Source organism: Lissotriton helveticus, chromosome 1_1 (assembly GCF_964261635.1).
Source record: "Lissotriton helveticus chromosome 1_1, aLisHel1.1, whole genome shotgun sequence".
In the NCBI taxonomy this organism is placed as follows: domain Eukaryota; kingdom Metazoa; phylum Chordata; class Amphibia; order Caudata; family Salamandridae; genus Lissotriton; species Lissotriton helveticus.
In genome coordinates, this window is record NC_136057.1 from 1,425,598,173 (window position 1) to 1,425,617,565 (window position 19,393).

The following is a 19,393-nucleotide window of genomic DNA, read 5'->3' on the forward strand; positions in this document are numbered from 1 at the left end:
GTGCTTTCTTTGACCTCTCCTGCACCGCTGCTCGTTCTTTCTCTTTCCTGTTCATCCCTCACTGCCCCTTGGGCTCTGAGTTGTAGTCTCCTTCATGAACTTTTCACCCTACCCACATGTTGCTCTCTCCCTCTTACCCACCCGCCAAGTCCCCACTGCTTCTCTCCAATCTGCTCATCGGGCACCCTCTCTCCCACCATTCTTTTTTTAATTATGAATTTATTTCGAAAGCCAGGGAGAAAATTGCTACTGGCCATCCAAAAAGTGCTTTTGCTCACTTACTATTTCTTTCTTTTTACTGATATACCTAATTGGTGCCCACCACCTTAGATTGGCCAATACAAAATAAAAGACAGTGGCTCCACGTCATTGTGTAGGCAAGTGCACACGTGTTGACACATGTGCGTGCCTAGAAAATGATGTAACTGCCAACTGTTGCTGCATCGTTGAGCATTTTTTCTTTTTTTATTCCTCTCTCTTTTTGCCACCCCTACCCAGCATCGCTTGTGGTATTGTTTTTTACCGATACTGTTCACCATTGCCAAAAAGCATTGTGAAAGACAGTAGTGCCAAAAGAAATTACCATTTGCCTTTGCCAATGCTTGCTTCTCTAGATACCAGTTCTTGCCCTTTCTCTAACCTCTGAGCAGCAAATTGGAAACTAGTAGGTGGCTCAGGGGGACGAACCAAGAGAACAATTCTCCTGCCCTAACCCGCAACAAATGGACTGACTAGAACCTTGGGGAGACTGCCTGTGTTCAGGTACCTTGCTGGGCAGGTGCGCTATGCAATTCCTTGGATTTTAAGTAGTGCAACAGCTTACTGTGGTGCGTTGGGGCCTTCTGACACAATGGGCGCGGAAGATGGGGTTGGATAGGCCGAGAAGGCCACAGTCAAGTTCAACATCAAGTTTAATGTCGTGCCTATTTACCTTACTGCCTTTTACCTGTTGATGCTGGTAAAGTGTGTTTTGTAAATATTACATATATGCAAGTGTAGGATACTTCTCCTTTTGTATTGGTTTTTTGGTTTAAATAACCTTTTTTGATGTGACCAAAGGGCTACGCTTTGGACAACATAACCCGAATCTAAGTTTTCCTTGGGACATCGGTGCAGGAAGGAGTGGGGGAGTCTGGGAGGGGTGAATGGTCCTTTGTGTAGTACTATAACTTGTTACATATCATGCTGGATACAGTGGTAGAGAACTGGTGAAAGAGTACGTTCTTCCGCATAATGCAGTGACAGAGAACCAGCAACAGACATTTTCTTGTGCTGGAGGCAGTGACAGGGAACTTTCAAGACGCCATTCTCTTAGACCCCAATCTCTTAGACCCCTTTGGGGTTCTGTTGAGTTTGGTTCAGCTGTTACGTCACCTCTAGACAAACCATTGTCGCTCATAAGTGGCAATACGGATATTCGTAATGATGCTGGCTTGCAGAAGCAAGAGGTTTGCTTGTTAAATACAGAAAATACAACCACTGTGTATCAAAGTACAACTTTGTAGCATTGGTAATATTTGTGCAAACGTGGGCAGGGTCAGTTTCGGGGTTGGGGGGCACTGTTCTGGTTATGTGTTCTCTTTGCATCTTTATATAGGTTAGGCTTTAGTGCAGCACAACGTCTTCCCCCACGAAAACTAAATATTCTCATGGCACTTTCGACGCTTATTTTTTTGTTTTGTTGATATTTGCTGCGTACAGTTCAGTTTTCTGTTGCTCAATGACTGGCTTCGTTGCTTCTGCAAACTGCCAGTAAGTTTCATTTACAAGGAATGTGTTTCCTGTAATATTTCAAATTACCTAGCTCCGGCCAAACCTTACAACTGTCCACATTAGTCGGATTCCTCTGTATCCTTGCAAAGTAACCTTGCCTGCGCTGGGGCGATGGCTATCTTAAATTCGTTGGCCTGGCTCCATGTTTGCAGTAACGTTTACAGTCCTACTGGGAAGCTCCAATAGCAGAGGAAGAGAGGAATAAGGACCGCCTTCTGAATTGTGCAAGTCCTAAATCTGAGCGGTAAAAATAGTGAGTAAAAGTGTAGATAGGGGTATGATGGAAGCAATAAGGCAAGAATAATGACTGATAATGTCAGATTCTTTGAGGAGTTAAATCCATGAAAGAGGGGACAGAGAGGATTAACAACGTATTAATACATCCTCCTAATCTAGATCTATGCAAAGTATCACCCTACTTGCATAATATGTGCCGGGCACTGCACATGTCGAATGACCCATGGAACCCAACTGATTTGGTAAGAATTCCAGCTGTGCATCAAATACTGTAATCACCGATGTATCGGTGACTTAGAAATTCTCACTGGAAAAGGTAAATGAACCATGAAATAGCCCACTCATGATACTGCTTTGCAAGCCAAGCCATGCCTGGGTCTGCAATAGAACCATCAAAATCAAGGATGGAAGGTGCCTGGAATAAGTGGGTTCTTAACGTCATAATGCATTGGTAAGCTGGGCAGTTTCCAGTGGGCCCCACGAGCTCAGGGGCCCCATGCAGACCAGAATTGAACACAATTTTTTCGTTAAAATTCTTTATTCCTGTGAGTGGTTGTGTAGGCAGGCCCCAGTGCACGCTTTGCCCGGGGGCCTATAATGCTGTTAAGACGGCCCCGCTTGGGATCCGTTAGTGCTGCAAAGCCATACGAATGGCAGAATGCAAAGACTCTAACATAACATAAAATGACTTACCCTGACAGGACGCCCAGCACAAGGTTCAGCATAAAAAAGGAGCCGATGATGATGAGCGGGATGAAGTAGAGCCAGTTCCATGCGTTCCCTGAGGCATTGTTACTCTGCAGAGAGGGGGAGAAAAGTGCAGCGTGAGGAGCCAAGGAGGACTAAAGAGAAAGACGAAAAGTGGAGCATATGTGGCAACGGGGAGGAAGGGTTAGAAAAGACGCAAAGCGAGGAACTATGGTGGCAGGAGGAAGAAGGAATGGGTGAGGATCAAGACCAAATCGAGTTATCAGGGGCATGTTGAGCGAGAGGGCAAAACTAGGGTAGAGGAGCAAAGGGGCAGAGATGTGAGACACTCAGGCAGTATAAGAGGAGAGGAGCGAATGGAAGAAGGCAAAGTGGGTGATAAAAGACAAGATGGTGGCTGAGCAATAGCGGCAAGACCAGGAAATGAAGGCCGAGGAGCAAGAAGAAACGAGGGGTAAAGTAAGCAATGGGAATAAGGGGGGGGAGTAAAAAGCGATGTGGGGAAGAGAAGAAGGGTGTAATGAGGCAGAGAAGGAATGGAAAAGTGCATGAATATCAATCCAGGAAGAGTATACAGGAGAAGGAAAAGTAAAATATTGAAGGAGAAACAGTTGATCAAAGTAAGTAAAAGATGGTGAAGAAACAGTCGAGGAAGGTGAGAATACGATGAGCACATGGGGAGCATAAAGGGTAATAGGCAGGAGAGTAACAGAGCAAGAGAAGAATTTGAGGAGTGCATGAGGAACCTTGGGATAAGAGGAGCAGAGGAGTGTGCAAAGGTATGGGGAACGCTTAGCTAGCTTAGAGTAAACAAAGGCATGAGAAGCAATGGAATAGGGGATGTCCATGAGAGTGTGATGAGCAATGGGGGACAGATGGATAAATAAAGCAAAGTAGGTGGCGGGAGTGGGTGCTTGGTGGGCAAATAAGAGAGGAACAATAGAGAAAGGAATGAGGGGAGACACAGAAAAGAGAGGAGGGAAGAGGAAAAAAGAGGCTATTACAATTCCGTGTATACAACAGTAATATTTCCAATGCAGCGTCCTAGTGGGTATGGTTTGGGGTGCGCACGTGAGGCACTTTTGTTTCAGTGGCTCAGAAAATTGCAGCAGTTTTTTTCTCGTTATCAAGTTAAAGACTTCAAATATGTAAACAAACAGAAAAAACCACAAATTGCATATACATGTTACATCACTTCCGTGCAGGCTCAGACAGCCAGCATAACATATACATTTTTTGCTTCTCGCATTTCTATGCCGAATTTCCCAAAAGAACGTCAGCCTGGCGAAGCGAGCCTGCAAGATCTACATGTTGGGACATTGTGATTATAGTCACATTTTCCAAGAAAAAAAAATATTTCAATGGAAAAAACAGACCTGGTATGTAATCCTATATCTGGTATATATGTTTATTAAAAAAAAGTACAATAACTAAACAATTGTGATGTGTTTTAATAATTAATGTCAAATTGAAAAATTAGGCAAAGGTGTTACAAATAAAATAAAAAGTGGACATTTTTTTCTAATGTGGTCTGGAAGTAACATGTCGGGGAAGTGCGGTTCGGAGAGTGCGTAGCTGGCGTGCCTGCAACGGCAGTCATGCCGAACAAGTCATTAACAAAAGAGTGCTCATAAACTGCAAATAAAACATACCGAGTTTCAACACATGCATTAGAGGCAGTCCTTATGGAAGGGTACAAGAGTAGTAAAGGAGGGACTAAGGAGAGACTAGTAAACAGAGTAACCAAACACAATGAAGCATTTACAAAGGACAGTCACAAGAGCCAATTGAAAACATGGGTGAAGTTTCAAGCCCATATCCTGAACACAGCATTCACACACCTACGAGATGACAAAGGCATGTTTTTTTTAATTTACCAATCAAAGACTGTTCAGTAAGTTTAAAAAAATGAAACTGCTGTATCATGAAAGCATTGATTTTGTAAGTAAGGTGCAGGGGCAGAGCCATCCAAAGAAAGGAAAATAAAAAATGAACTGTGTTGTGGGGAAGGTGAGGGTAATCAATGAGGAGTGAGTGCAGTGGGGATACAATCAAAATAAAGCTGGGTGAGGGAAAAAGCATCATACGGGAGAAGAGAGCAACATGGGTGTATTAGCACATGAGGGAGAGGGCTACACTTGGCAGGGGAGTTTGGTGGTGAGAAGCACACAATAGAGAGAGCAGCACACAAAGGACAGAGCAATACAGGTGGACTTGGGTTTTTAGTGGGGGCAGAAGCACAAAAGGTAGAGAGTTCTAAAACGTTTGAATTCTGAAGGGCTGCTTAACCAATTAAAAAAAGTTCCCTAAAAGTGAGTGGAAGAAGACGAGACAGCCAATCAAGAGGATGGTAAAGAAGCAATGCTCCAAAGAAGAGACAAACATTACAGGAGGAAGGCGACCCATCTAATAAGAAGCAAGCAAAGGGAAGTGACAATAAAGCCAACCCCTGGAAAGTAATGTTTCGGGTATAAGTCCACTGTACGTTTTTTGGGAAGCTCATAAAAATGCTTTCACAACCAGACACATTGTCCTGTCTAGTGTGCGAGTCTGAAAGGGGGAACCAAGGGAAGGAGACTTGAACAACCAAGGAGACTTTTTAAAAAAATATGAAAACTGAGGAGAGTTGAAATAACAAAGGATGGTTTGAAATAAAAATAATAGCCATAGCATATTATTTTATAGAACAATATAAGTACTTCGTAGCAGGCAATAGTATAGGTATAGAAGCCTTGTTTAATTGTAATGCACTACACAAGAAAATGCTATTCTTATTATTGCAAAGAAAAGGTATTACTGAATTTTTCTAACATAAAGACATAGTTTAAACATATGATTAATTACTTATACAAGCATTGGCAATACGAAAAGGGCTAGCTTTAATGTGTTGCACCCTGCACTCAAATTGACACAATACTCAGCCTGCAATTAAAGACAGGAACACCTTACACCCTGCATTCACACTGGCACACAGAGAGACTGCACTCACACAATGACACCCTACAGTCACACAGTCAACCCACTACTCATGCACTCAGACAAGCACAAGACTCACCCTGCACTCACCAGTGCTTAATTTGAGCTGTTGGTTTCCAGTGCTCACCAACAGCACTTAATATTTAACACCGGCACTTGTGACAGTTTGCCACAAGCTGGCGCTGTCTGGCTTATTGAGGGATGACCACAACAACAGTTAATTATTAATTCCATATACATTAAAAATGGCTATCATCTGCTGCCCAAGCCATTCTTAGAGCCTGAAATAGACCGCATTGTCACACTTGTAGAAGTGTGACGGTTAGAAGTTGTGTTGTTACTACATTGCATGGCATGAGCAATGTGTGGTGCAAGTTACAGTGGCCTCCTGACGATAGCCCTGATACTTAATTGTTTTTACAAATTAATCACTGGCGCCCACAGAGCATAGGATTAACTCTTTAATGACTGTATACTGTTCCCCATATACTCATATAGGCACTACTCATGTTACAGTCACACAGACATACTCCTCCCCCTGCATTGACTCAGACACCCCACTCAAGCTGCACTCACACAGGCACAACGCTCACAACACACTCACACAACTCACCCTGCACGCACACAGGCATATCCTGCATTCTCATAGGCACATAATGTACCTTCCATACATAATGGGACCCCACTCACCCTGCACTCCTCAGACACATGCTGCACAGGCACACCCTACACTCACACAGGCCCCCTCACACCCTGCAGTCACATAGGCACACACAACACTCCCACAGTCACACCTTACACTCACATATGCACACCCTGCAACCACTCAAGCATACCACTCACCCAGCACTCCTACAGGCTCAAAGCTTAATCTGCACTCACCCAAGCATACCCTGCACTAATACAGTCATACCCTGCACTCACACAGACACACCACTCAACTTGCACTCGCACAAGCCCATCCCACACTCTTATAGACACAATAGTTACCCTGCACGCTCACAGTCACACCTTGCATGTTTGTCACCTTCACACAGCAGCTTTCCTGAGCATGGCCTAATTTGGAATACTACTACTACTACTACTACTACGGGAATGCCACGGCAGCCGGCACAGGTAGAGAACTCATGCTGTATCCTGCGGGGTGGTGTGTGGCTCTGAGGCACCGTTAACATACTAAGAGTCTCACTGGGCTGGTCGCCATGGGGAAGCACTGTAGGGCGAAGTCCCCATTACAAGGCCTCCAGGTATGAGAAATACCTCATGGTGGCCTTCAGGACTGGGTGGTGCCAAGGTCAGAATGGAGAGGGCTTTGAGCCAAGCCTTAGTAAGGTGTCAGTTCTCAGACCAGGGCCAAGTGCCCACTCTATGAGAAGGACCAGCACCAGAACTTAATGGCACCCGTTCATAAGCTCACAGGGCGCGTAACACTCCAGGGACACACTTTGCAGCAGGAAGCTGCTCCCAGACTGCTTTCAGCGGTCTAAATCTTTTCTCCTGGATGGTACAATTGCTCTCTGTAGGCCACATCCTCCCAACCCATTCGAAGGAGCTCCAGGCTCAGGCTAATAGAGTCACTGTATCTGCAGGATAACACATGCTGAAAAAGTTGGCATTGCATTCTGCCACGTGAAGCCTGTATGCCTCAGGCACCTGCATGCCATTCAGTTCCAAAAGGAAGCAGGTAGGTAGAGGGTGCAGGCCATGCTGAAGGACGCACAGTGGCCACTGCCTTTGTTGTATTCCATTAACCGCACTCTGCCCTTGGGACCCATCTTTAGAAATTGCATGCAAAATGGCCACCGTATGGGTTAGGTACATCTGCGAGCCAGTACAGAATGAGAATGCACAGAGCACACACAGACAGCAATACGATGTGCATTGAGTAGATACGCTACAAACCACAAGACGATAAGCTGTAGTACCGGATGCTGGTCATATTAGGAATAAACAAACAGTCAAAGATCTAATGGGAAATGTGCCCCCCCCCCCTTTCCTGGCTCCCCTATGAACAAAAACAAATCTTGTATAGCCGCTACATTTCAGCACTGTTTAGTGGTGTAGTCTGCATATGTGAAAGAAAGATGCAACAGACTGTTTGTGACCTACATCAGAACGATTAAATAGAGAACAGAACATGAGCAAGATATTGTGCACAAGATGAAACAAGCCACTTCATCATTACGTTTGAATGCGGCAGCCATCTTTGATGAGGGGAATCCCCTTTAAAGCCAACAGGTTTGCAAGGCAAGCACTCTTTTGGCACAATCATCAAATTCTGTAGTTCATGGAATAAATTTGATGGAGCCAGAGCCTCTCTCTCAGCAGAACTTTTTAAACCTTTTCAGTTGATCACAAAACGTTTATTGGCAGCAGTGCTGTCAATGCCATTGCAAACATTCACCGAAAAAAATACCTTCCATCTGTTCACATTTTAACATTCTGCAAAGGCTGGGACATGATTCTTAAGTAGAACTTCATATGAAATTGTTTGTATTCATTTTTAACGTGACCTTTCTTTCTTTGTTTAGTTTAATTATCGGACATGGGTCATTAGGGCACCTATAGCTAAGTGGAAACAATACTGGTATTGGTGATTTTTCTAGTTTTTGCACTGGCCAGGGACATTGAAATACCGGTCATGCCAGTATATATCCATCCAGGTGGCAACCCAACTGTCAAGCCAGTCCTAAAATGGTTAAAGAATAGAAAGAAAAAAGCAATGGCAAAAAAGTATAGGTCTACCAACCCCGACACTGAAGTGCACTTTCTGTAAGTGGATGTGGACGTGTAATGAGCAAAATGCAGCCACTCACAGTTTTATGTAGTGACGGTCTAGTCTACGCACGTCACGTCGGCGACGTGACGTGCTGGGGGATCACTAGCTGCGCGCGCACAGGCAGAGTGCGAGTGGCGCGAACGGCGCGAACGGAGAAAGCAGCACAGGCTCGGCGCTCTTTAGGAATAAATTACTAATAAAAGTAATTAATGCAACCTGGCTCCAGAGTCCTCATTGGTGGTAAGCAGCATCACTACAATGGCGACGAGGGTGGGATGAAGACCCCCCAGCAAGGCAGAACCACCAAACCAACCACAGGACAACAAGGAGAGTAGCAGCAACACCAGGACCACCACACAAAGGGTAGAAAAGGAAGAATAACCTGGTGCACGACTACAGGTACCCTAAAGAGCGCGGCAGAGCCCAGGCACACCCAAAGGGGTAGCACAGAGAAGCGAGAAAAGGGGGGACAGACCCCAGGGACAAGCAGAAAGGGCGCCAATCCACACCGCGGCCCGCAAGTCGAGGGAACACGCGCTGGATAACTCACTGGGAACCGAGGGGGCTGACGCAGATAGTCCCCACGCCCAAGCAAGCGAAGAAGAGCAGGACGACGCGCCAGGAAGTCCCAGAAGCCAAGGGAGCGCGCAACCCGAGATCAAGAGAGAGAAAATGAGCGCGCAAACAGGATACGCGATGGCGCCGGTACAGTTTTTGCCTCGCCCCGAAGAACCCCTCATGAAGTGGGAGGACTGGAGAGAATATATAGACAATTTCATAGGTGTCCTGGAAGACGAGAACGAAGAAGTGTTCAAACCCCAGGGAAAGAAGCGCATCTTGCTGCTGAACCTCGGCCCGGAGGGTCTCCGGATTTACAAGAGCTTAGTTCCGAAACAGAGAACATCCACAGACGACGATGTGTATGCGCACGCACTCGACGACCTCAACGAACACTTCAGACCGGCAGTGTGTGTGTCGGTGGACAGGTTCAATTTCCAACAGAGGAAGCAGCGACAAGGAGAAACGGTGGAGGAGTACGTGGCGGCACTGAAGCGGTTGGCGTCCACGTGCAAGTACGACAACTGGGAAGAAGAGTTCATCAAAGACCAGGTGGTGATGCACACCACGTGCACGACAGTACAGGACAAATTATGGGCCAGTGGAGACACCACACTGAAAGAGGTGTTGGTCATCGTCAAAAGGGCCGAATTAGCGCGACGATGTGCTGAAGTGACGAGGAAAGAAACTGTGTCCAACACTATGGTGAATAAGGTAGACGATGAAGGTCCTCGCAGAGAGTATCAGAACAGGAAGCCGATGGAGAAGGGGTCCAACAAATGGCAAAGCAACGCAAGTACATAAGGGAAACAGGTAGGGAGCAACAAGAAACCATGCTACAGGTGCGGAAGCTGGTCGCACGAGGCGCACGACAGGAAGTGCCCCGCATTTCGTGCCAAGTGCATGTACTGCGGGATAATCGGCCACTACGAGAAGGTCTGCCGGAAGAAGGCCTCCAAAGGCACTGTGAGATATGTGGGCCAAAGTAACGAAGATCAAGACGACGATACAGAGGAGGACGTGGTCACGGTGATCTACATTGAAGACCAGGTGCTGAGCACGGATGGCAAAGTCCTGGGCAGAGACGGAAGACGAACGATGAAACCAGTCTTAGAAATGACAATAGGAGGAGTCATGATCAGCGTGGTGGCAGACACAGGATCGCCCTTCACCATCATCCAGAGAGCAGTGTGGGAGGAGAAATTCGCACCGCATCTAGGCCCAGAGCTAGAAAAACTAGACATCCGCCCAGTCACGTACAACGGAAACCGCATACCAATGGCGGGGTTCAGACCTTTGACCTTCGAATTTCGAGGCCGGTCAGCATACTGCAAGCTTTACGTATCGGAGAAAGGCCCGTCGGTCTTAGGATGGCTAGATCAAGGCGACCTGGGCATCAAGCTGGATCCGGGAGGCAAGGAACAGATATTACTTACCGACCAGGAGGCGCTGCCCGGTCTTGACAAATGGAGGAGTGAATACCCAAAGGTGTTCGGAGGGACAGTAGGAAGGCTAGAAAAGTTCGCCCATAAAATCATCCTGAAGGAAGACGCTGTACCGGTGGCCCACAAAGCTAGAAATGTCCCGTTAGCTGTAAAGGAAGCAGTACGGGAGGAACTCCAAGACTTGGAAAGGAAGGGGATCATCGAGCCCATCACGTGCGCCGAGTGGCTGGCGCCCCTGGTAGTAGTTAAGAAACCCAATGGAAAGGTCCGGCTGTGCGTCGACCTACGGGAACTGAATAAGAACATTGTGGTGGAACGGTTCCCCTTGCCCAGAATAGAGGAGATGCTGGCTAGTACCAGGGGAATTAAGTGGTACTCCACCATAGACTTGACCTCCGCGTATCATCAAATAGCTCTGCACCCGGAAAGCAGGAAACTAACATCTTTCATCACCCCGTTTGGGTGCTATCAGTTCCGCCGGATGCCATTTGGTCTGGCCTCAGCAGCGGCGGTGTTTCAGAAGCTAATGCACCAGTTGTTCAAGGATATCACCGACGTTCAATACTTCCAGGACGACATCCTGGTGATGGGTAGAGACATGCCTGACCATGACGTGAAGCTTGGAAAAGTTTTGAAGATCCTAGAAAGTAAAGGACTCACGGCAGAATGGTCCAAGTGCCGGATAGGGATGAACTCGGTGACTTACCTAGGGCATGAGATAGGAGTGCATGGAGTAACTCCTAAGGCAGAAAACGTCCGGGCGATCTGTGAAGCACCATCCCCCACCAACAAGGAAGAGGTCAGGTCATTCCTGGGAATGGCAGAGTACTATGGGAAATTTGTGCAGCACTTTGCCTCAAAGACTCATCACATGAGACAGCTGACAAAAGAAAACACAGAATTTTGCTGGTCAGAGGATACACAAAGGGAATTCGAGGTCATCAAAAAGGAAGTGGCAGGAGCAATACCACTCCAGGGGTACGACCCTCAAGGCAAAACTGTACTGACCACTGACGCCAGCGATAAAGGACTAGGTGCTGTTCTCATGCAAGACCGAGGGCAGGGGAAGCTGGAAACTATTAGCTTCGCCTCACGCACACTGAGCGAAACAGAAAAAAAGTACAGCGTGATAGAGAAAGAGATGCTGGCAGTGGTGTGGGCTACCACGAGATTCAGACAATTCCTGTGGGGCACACGGTTCCAGTTGCGGACTGATCACAAACCGTTACTGAGAGTGCTAACGTCGAGTGGACACGCAGACGCTACGCCCCGAATATCAAAAATGACACTGAAACTACTTGAATTCAGGTATGATGTGGAACACATATCAGGCAGCAAAAACAAAGTGGCAGACTATTTGAGCAGAGCGGCGGCTATGGAACCGAGTGAGGAAGACAAGGCAGGGACAGAAGAGTGGGTAGCACTAATGGAGGATCACGAAAAGGTCATCAGCCTTCAAGAATGGAAACAGGCGTATGAGGAAGACCAGACATTAGAAGAGGTGAAGGTATACATCACCCAAGGATGGCCTGATAAGAGACATACCCGCAGGGAACTCAAACCCTACTTCGAAGTCAGGGAAGAACTGTCCATGGACAACCAAGGAATATTCATGTATAGAGGTGAGAAGGTTGTTCCTCCAACAAGCATTATCCCCAGACTGCTGGACATGCTACACGAAGGACACCTGGGCATCGGAAAACTCAAGCTGAGGTCCAAGCAAGACTATTGGTGGCCAGGAATGGATATAAGAGCAGAACGGCATGTGAGAGATTGTGTGAGGTGCCAAGGTGCTGACAAGACACTCAAACCATTACGCCCAGCACTGGGCACATTCGAAACACCAAAGAATCCGTGGGAAGAGCTGTCAGTTGACATCCTGGGCCCGATCTTAGACACACAAGGAGTCCAAAAGTATGTGTGTGTCCTAGTTGACAAAATTTCGAAGTGGCCAGAAGTGAAGATAGAAGAAACTATGGACACAGAAACAATAGTAAAATTTTTGGCAGACACCTTTGTGAGGGAGGGCATCCCGAAGTCCATCCTCAGCGACAATGGGCCCCAGTTCAGATCGGACAAATGGAACGACTTCATGCAAAGAAATGGCATCCTGGCGAAGCACACATCCATATACCACCCGGCGGGGAATGGCCAAGTTGAACGCTTCAACAGGGTAGTGATGGGGTCAATCCAAGCGGCCATCTCGGATAACAAAGATTGGGAGAAGGACATTTGGCACATGTTGTGGGCATACAGGATCACTCCCACAGGCACTGGCTATAGCCCCTTTCAGGTACTGCGTGGCCGGGAACCATTCACCCAAGACAATCGGGTGTGGAAAGAAAAGACAATAGTAAGCGAATGGTCCCCTGCAGTGGTACGTGCCAACATAGAGAAAGCACAAGCGGTATACACAAAACATTACAACGAGCGGAAGAATGTGCAGGACACTGAACTCAAAGAAGGGGAATGGGTGAGAGTAAAGTTGCCCACACTACAAAGAAAGGGAGAGAGCAAATACAGCAAGCCCATGCAGGTGAAGGAAATTAAGGGTAGAGCGGCCAGATTGAGTGACGGAAATATATGGTCACAAGACCGCATGGCAAGATGTAATAAGATCCTAACGTGGAACTATGGAGGAGTAGACGTAGAGGAAGGAGAGACTGAGCTCAGTCGACAAGAACATCAGGAGGATGAACCTGCAATGAGAGGAGAAGCACAGCGACAGGTGAAAGCGAGAAGCATCGAGCAAGAGCAGAGAACTGGTGAGAACTGTAGTGACATGAATGGACAAGGAGAGGCATGAGGAAGCAGAAGGAGTGGCGAGGAAGAGAACCACACCACCCCTGTAAGACTGACCAGGAGCGGCAGGGTGGTGGTGAAGCCCACGAGGTTCAGAGACTATGATCTGAGCGACGGACTGTAAGTTACAAATGTTTGTGTGGAAAAAAGGGAGATATGTAGTGACGGTCTAGTCTACGCACGTCACGTCGGCGACGTGACGTGCTGGGGGATCACTAGCTGCGCGCGCACAGGCAGAGTGCGAGTGGCGCGAACGGCGCGAACGGAGAAAGCAGAGCCGATATGCAGCACAGGCTCGGCGCTCTTTAGGAATAAATTACTAATAAAAGTAATTAATGCAACCTGGCTCCAGAGTCCTCATTGGTGGTAAGCAGCATCACTACATTTAAGATGGCCAATGTCTCAAGATGGCTGACCAATCACCCCAAGCTGTACACGTTGGTGGGCTAAATCAAAAGGTGAATGGCCGTTTAACAAACCAGTGGATAAAGAGGGCTACACAAAACCCCTTCATATATTATCTTGTCGCATTATGTAGTGCTTACTAACACTATGTGGGGCACTGAAGAGTTTGCCTACATGGACATAAAGCTACACCGTGCAGGATGTGGTTTGGGAGTGTGCTGTCTTTATTTTTCAATGCACAAGCCTGGCTCTATTTTAAAGCCAATTCTTGGCTAGTCCTAGAAACCCGGATAAACTGGGTAGAATTTTTGCAGCTTCACCTAGGTGTACACTGGGGGACAGGATCAACGAGGGGTCATCTGTGCCCCAGCAATACTTAAGCACACATCCACCACAGCAACTGGCCCCAAGATAACGGCAGAAATCCTCATCACGATGGGGGGAAGAGGAAAAAACCAAGCAAGGGCAAAGCCAATAGTCTTTGCCTATGCAAACTCGATTGGCTTTGTCAAGGTGTTTTTTAGACATGTTACACAGCAGCTTGGGCTACTGTGCAATATGGCTTAAAGTTTTTTTTTTTTTAAAAGGGCTAGGACACTGCCACAGTTCGCATTTTTTTCTTTAAGCTACATTGCACAGCAGCCCAAGTTGCTGTGCATTGTCTAAAAAGCATTAAACAAAGACAAATAGTATTTGCATCTGTGACAGCTATTTGAATTTGTTTAATGTTTTTTGTGGGGGACGGGAGAGGTGGAGGAAATAATGGGGCCGTGAGTGGGGGAGTATGAAGGGGAGGGATAGGAACCCAACGGACATGGGCTGGAATGCGGGTGTCAACTGACACAAGGGAGGTGATGGGGAGGGGGCCGAAACACAGCGAGGGCAGGGGGAGTGTATGGGAGTCACACAACATGAAGGAGATGTAGGGGAGGGGGAGGGAGCAGCAACACAACAGAGGGCGAGGGCAGTGCAGGGGGCAAGCAACACGAGGGCGGTGTGGGGAAGGAGCAGCAGGACAACGGATGGCATAGAAGTACTGGATAAGCAACCCAAGGGAGTTGGTGGGGAGGAGGGATGGGACAGCAACACAAAGGAGAGTGGGAGGGATGAGATACAAGAACACGGGCAGTGGGAGGAAGTAGGGACTGGAGAAACATGCACGCTTCTGGAGTGCATGTAAAAGTGTTTTCAAAAGTACCTACAGGAGCCTGTGGCCAGTGGAAGGACACTGTCCGCAGACAGGAATCTATACTTGGTCCATCCTCCATAGCAGGGACAAACACTTGAAGACCCAACAGGAAGCAGGAGACATGACCAATAAAAAACAAGGGAACGAAAGTGATGTTGAAGCCAACCAATGGTAAGCATTGGTAAGTAATGAGCTGGCTATAAGCCTGTTTTTAATCTTTTTTTTTGTTAACAAAGTATTTTCTTATGCGAGCACTGTCACAGTTGAAACCTAAAAAATAAAGAAGCAGAGCAATTGACTGCGTGGAAATGCGACTCACTGCTGCTGACCCCAGAGTTAAATCTAGACAGCCACATCCTGCACTGTCGCTTACTATATCATGCCGGAACCTTGAATCTACAAAGGTGGCCTCCGCGATATACGCAGGGTGCTGGCCCAGAAGCAAGAGCACTTCTATTATGCACACAGCATGGAAGTAAAGACATGCAAATTGTATTCCCCATTCAGCCCTGAAAGTGAAAAAAAGATGTGGGCATTGTATGCTACACATAGTTCAGGACTTGAAAAAGGTGTGTCTCTTTTGTAGTGCTCATAGGGCACTGGAATTGAATAACAGGTGTGTTGCTTGCAGCCTTCACGCAGACATCCAATTTGAAAAAGATGTGTACCTTGTGTTCCTCACACATCTCTGAAATAGAATATATGGAGGGCGTTTGACCTTTTTAATATGTAGCTGCTTTTGGCCAACCAAAGATTAAGTTACAGTAGTGATTTCTGGACAAACGTCACATAGAACTAGACGCAAAAGCAGGGCTTTAAGTGGAACAGGTCCTGTAAATGGAGTACTGGATGTATTAGCTCCCTGCCCCCCCCCTCTTGTGATTGATAATGTTACCAAACTGACACGGAAAGGGGTCTGTCCAGAACATTTTATCAGCCCTTAGAGTTACAAACAAAACACTGATCTCTTTCAGTATGTTGAGGTAACACCCCTGACGGTAACCAACTTATTGATGTGCTACCTGTTTTAATTTTTGCAAGAATTACTTCATGTCACATGGTGTACATGTCCCTATTCCCTGAGAGGATTTATTTTTCCCAGATGTATTTCAGTAGTTTTATTTTGCACGCCACATATAAATCTTGTATAGTGCATGCTGTGAAATGAGTCGCCTCTATGACCCTTCTTATTATGAATGGCCCAGAAAAAGGGCTTCTATTTCCCCACACCTGGAGTTATAAATTCTGGAGTTACCAGGAACTGCGCGGGTGGGCAAAATCCAGCCCACTAAAAGTTAGACCATGATGGTCCACCAAGAAATGATGAATTATAAAAATAATTGGCAATTTTTTGTCCACATCACATTAAATTCCTAATTTTTTATAGACCTTAACACAAGAATTTAAACTAATTGCAGCCACTGATATAGGCCTGTGAAAGTAAAGTGATCCATGATATTCCTGCAGATTTCAGAATTCTGCAGGAGTCTGTAACTGCTATTACCAGCCCATCGGAAATAAGAGGCCACACATAATGATGGTGTAGGTGTCTGGGTAAGTTTAAAGTGTTAGTGGGTGTTCATGTCAGGACCGATTGAGGGCTCTGGAGTTTAGGATTAAGTCTCTGTGAGTTTTTCAAAGTGCCTGCTACTTGGTCATAAATTTGTTCAGGCTACAGGCTCTTCAGATATTGACCTCTCTGTAAAGTACAGTAGTCACCTACTTGCTAATTGTTGTAGAAATATTGATGTGAGAAACTGGATTGCTGGTTGAGGGGGGAGAACCCCTACACACGCAGCAACCACAATCCTTGTCATTGTGAGGCACAAGCAAACTCCACATGAAGCTGTGCTCAACCATCTGGTAGCTTGGTACAGAGAAGTCAGGCTTAACTTAGAGGCAATGTATAAAGTATTTATGCAGCCCTTAAAACAGTAATAAATTGAACACACAAAACAAGAACAATCCCACACCAATTTAGAAAAACTGAGAAAAATGTTATAAATAAATCAAGACCATAACGACAAAAATCCATTCAGTAGATTGTGGCTATTTGGTCGTTCGAGACCGGGACAAAGTCGCAAGTTCAGTCCGACCGCGATGGAGCGCAGGTAAGATACAGGAACCAGGTTGGTCCCAAGGAAAAGTTACCTTCTCAGTTCAGCGCAAAGAGTCCATTTTGCTGTGGAGGGGGCCGTAAGGAGCAGGGAAGCATCATGGATGGTCATCAATGTAGCGTAAGGAAGAGGCGGGCATCGAGGACAGTCGTCGATGTAGCGCAAAGATCCTGTTGCCATAACAAATGGGAGGTGCCGCAGCTTTGTGGTGACGCTCCCTATGAGCATTTGTTGTCTTAGGTCAAAGGCGCCGGCTGATGTCATTACACGTTACTGAGCTGTGCGAGTGACAAGAAGTCTCTGCCAACAGGCCTGTTCCCAGTAGCAAATAACCCAAAACTTCAATTCGGCCTATCTGAGGCCACACCAAGGGTCCAGGACCTGAGGGGCACAACTTGGGTTTCAGGGGCTTGCTCCAGCTGTATCTGGGTTCTGGTGCAGGTGGCTGGGAGCCTGTTATGCAGGGCCGGACTAGGAACCCAAAGCAGCCCTGGCAATTTTGACAGACCAGCCCTTCTCCTGCTTTTCTTGCTAGGGGCTAATATAGCAGCACCGATGCAAAACGGGCCCCCAGTAACACAAGAGAGAATAACATGAGGATAAGTGGCAGAGAGAGGGCAAGGCTGTGGGGCAGAGAGATAGGGATAGCGAGGAAAAGTGGCAGGAGAGTGTGTTACCGAGAGTAGAAAGCAATATGCAGCAATAATATAAGTAGGAGTACAGTGTGTGAGGTAAAGTAAACAAGCTCTCGGCATTGTTGTGGGGGTGGTGGGGGAGCGGCAGCCTTTGAAGTCTGATGCGAGGCACAGACAAATGGTGGTGTGCGATGTCCACGCGGGGGGGGCGGGGGAGCGGCAGCCTTTGAAGTCTGATGCGAGGCACAGACAAATGGTGGTGTAACGTGGCTGGCGATGGCGTGCACGCACATAGCTCACATGAACGGTACGCGATCCGCAAGTTTGGTAGAGTTTTTGAACTGCCTACTATAATCTCACCTATCTATCCCTGCGAGATATAATAGTCGAGACCTAAAAACGGACCCCCCACCACTGCAAAATCATTTCCCACCCTTCCAGCATCCCGGGGAAATGCCCAATGCCCGCTATGACTATTCCGGCCCTGCTGTTATGTCCCTGTGGCTTAGAACGGGAGGCCAGCAGATTAGCCCTTGAAGTCACTCTGGGAGTCCAAATCCCTCTGACTCAGGAAGGAGGGCAGTAGGGCAGCAAGGCAGTACTACAGCAGGGCAGCAGTCAGGCAGAGTGACAGTTCTTTCAGCAGCACAGCAGTCCTTCTTCCAGGCAGAGTTTCAACAGTTCCAGTAGTGTACTGAAGAGTTGGTGTCTGGGGTGCAATATTTATACCAAGGCCTTCCTTTGAAGTGGGAGAAGCTTCTAGGGTTTACATTTGAAGTCCTCAGATTTCCTACCTTCCGTGTCCTGGCTCCAGGCTAACTACAGGGGTATGCAGCCCTTTGTGCTGAGCAGGACACCGCCTATTAAAGTGGAAGTAGGGCTGTGCCCAGCTCCGCTCTCCCATCCTGCCAGTGATGGCCCTTCCAGGCACACCTAAGCTCTCTATTCTGTGTAACAGGGACACTTCTTGGAGTATGCACACACTTTCATGAATGCCATTTCATTCATTCATTTTCTAAGAGGAATACACAAAACTCAACTGTGAGCTACACACAGTCATGTGCCCCAGAGACAGACTGAAAGCACTAAATGGCTAAGACAGAAAAATGTCAGCTATCTAAAAGTGGCATTTTCAGAATTGTAATTTAAAATCCGACTTCACCATAAGAGTATATTTTCCCAGGGATAAATGGCAGTTTAAAACTTCACACACCTTCTGCAATGGTAAAACTGAGAAGTGTTTAAAGCGCTACTTAAGCACAATCAGTGCTGCAGGCCCACTAGTAGCATTTACTTTACAGGCCCTGGACACCGGTAGTGGCAATTTACTAGGGGCATTTGGGTATACCATGTTTTAAGACGAGAGCACAAGCATTTTAGCACTGGTTTGCAGTGGTAAAGTGTGCAGAGTCCCAAAGCCAGCAAAAACAAAGTCAGCAAACAGGAGGGTTGAAGGCAAAAAGTCTGGGGAAACCACACCAAGGATGCCAGGTCTAACAATTGAGAGCACCAAAAGCACAAGAAAATGCAGCGTTTACAAGTAGGAAGTTGAAGTACATGCAGAGAGAACAAAAGTGATCAAGAGGACAGAGGTAACTTCAGAAAGAGAAATGTGGGAAGAAAAGGGGTTCGAAGTGACTAATGAAGAGGCAGAGACTGCAGAGGAATGTGATGAAAAAGGGCGCTGAGTAACTGAAACGTTCAGCAGGTCACTCCCATTCCACAGACCTTACACAGACCTTTGTGATGTTTAATTTTCAATCTTATAT

The 19,393-nt window shown here is 46.9% G+C and overlaps 1 protein-coding gene across 1 annotated transcript in view; it reads right to left on the minus strand.

Moving 5' to 3' along the window:
* CACNA1A (calcium voltage-gated channel subunit alpha1 A) overlaps window positions 1-19,393 on the minus strand; it is a 1,120,700-nt gene that overhangs the window by 756,082 nt on the left and 345,225 nt on the right. Inside the window, exon 7 of the mRNA XM_078685323.1 lies at window positions 2,704-2,807. Within this exon, the coding sequence (XP_078541449.1) occupies window positions 2,704-2,807 (104 nt within the window). The remainder of the gene's footprint in view (window positions 1-2,703; window positions 2,808-19,393) is intronic.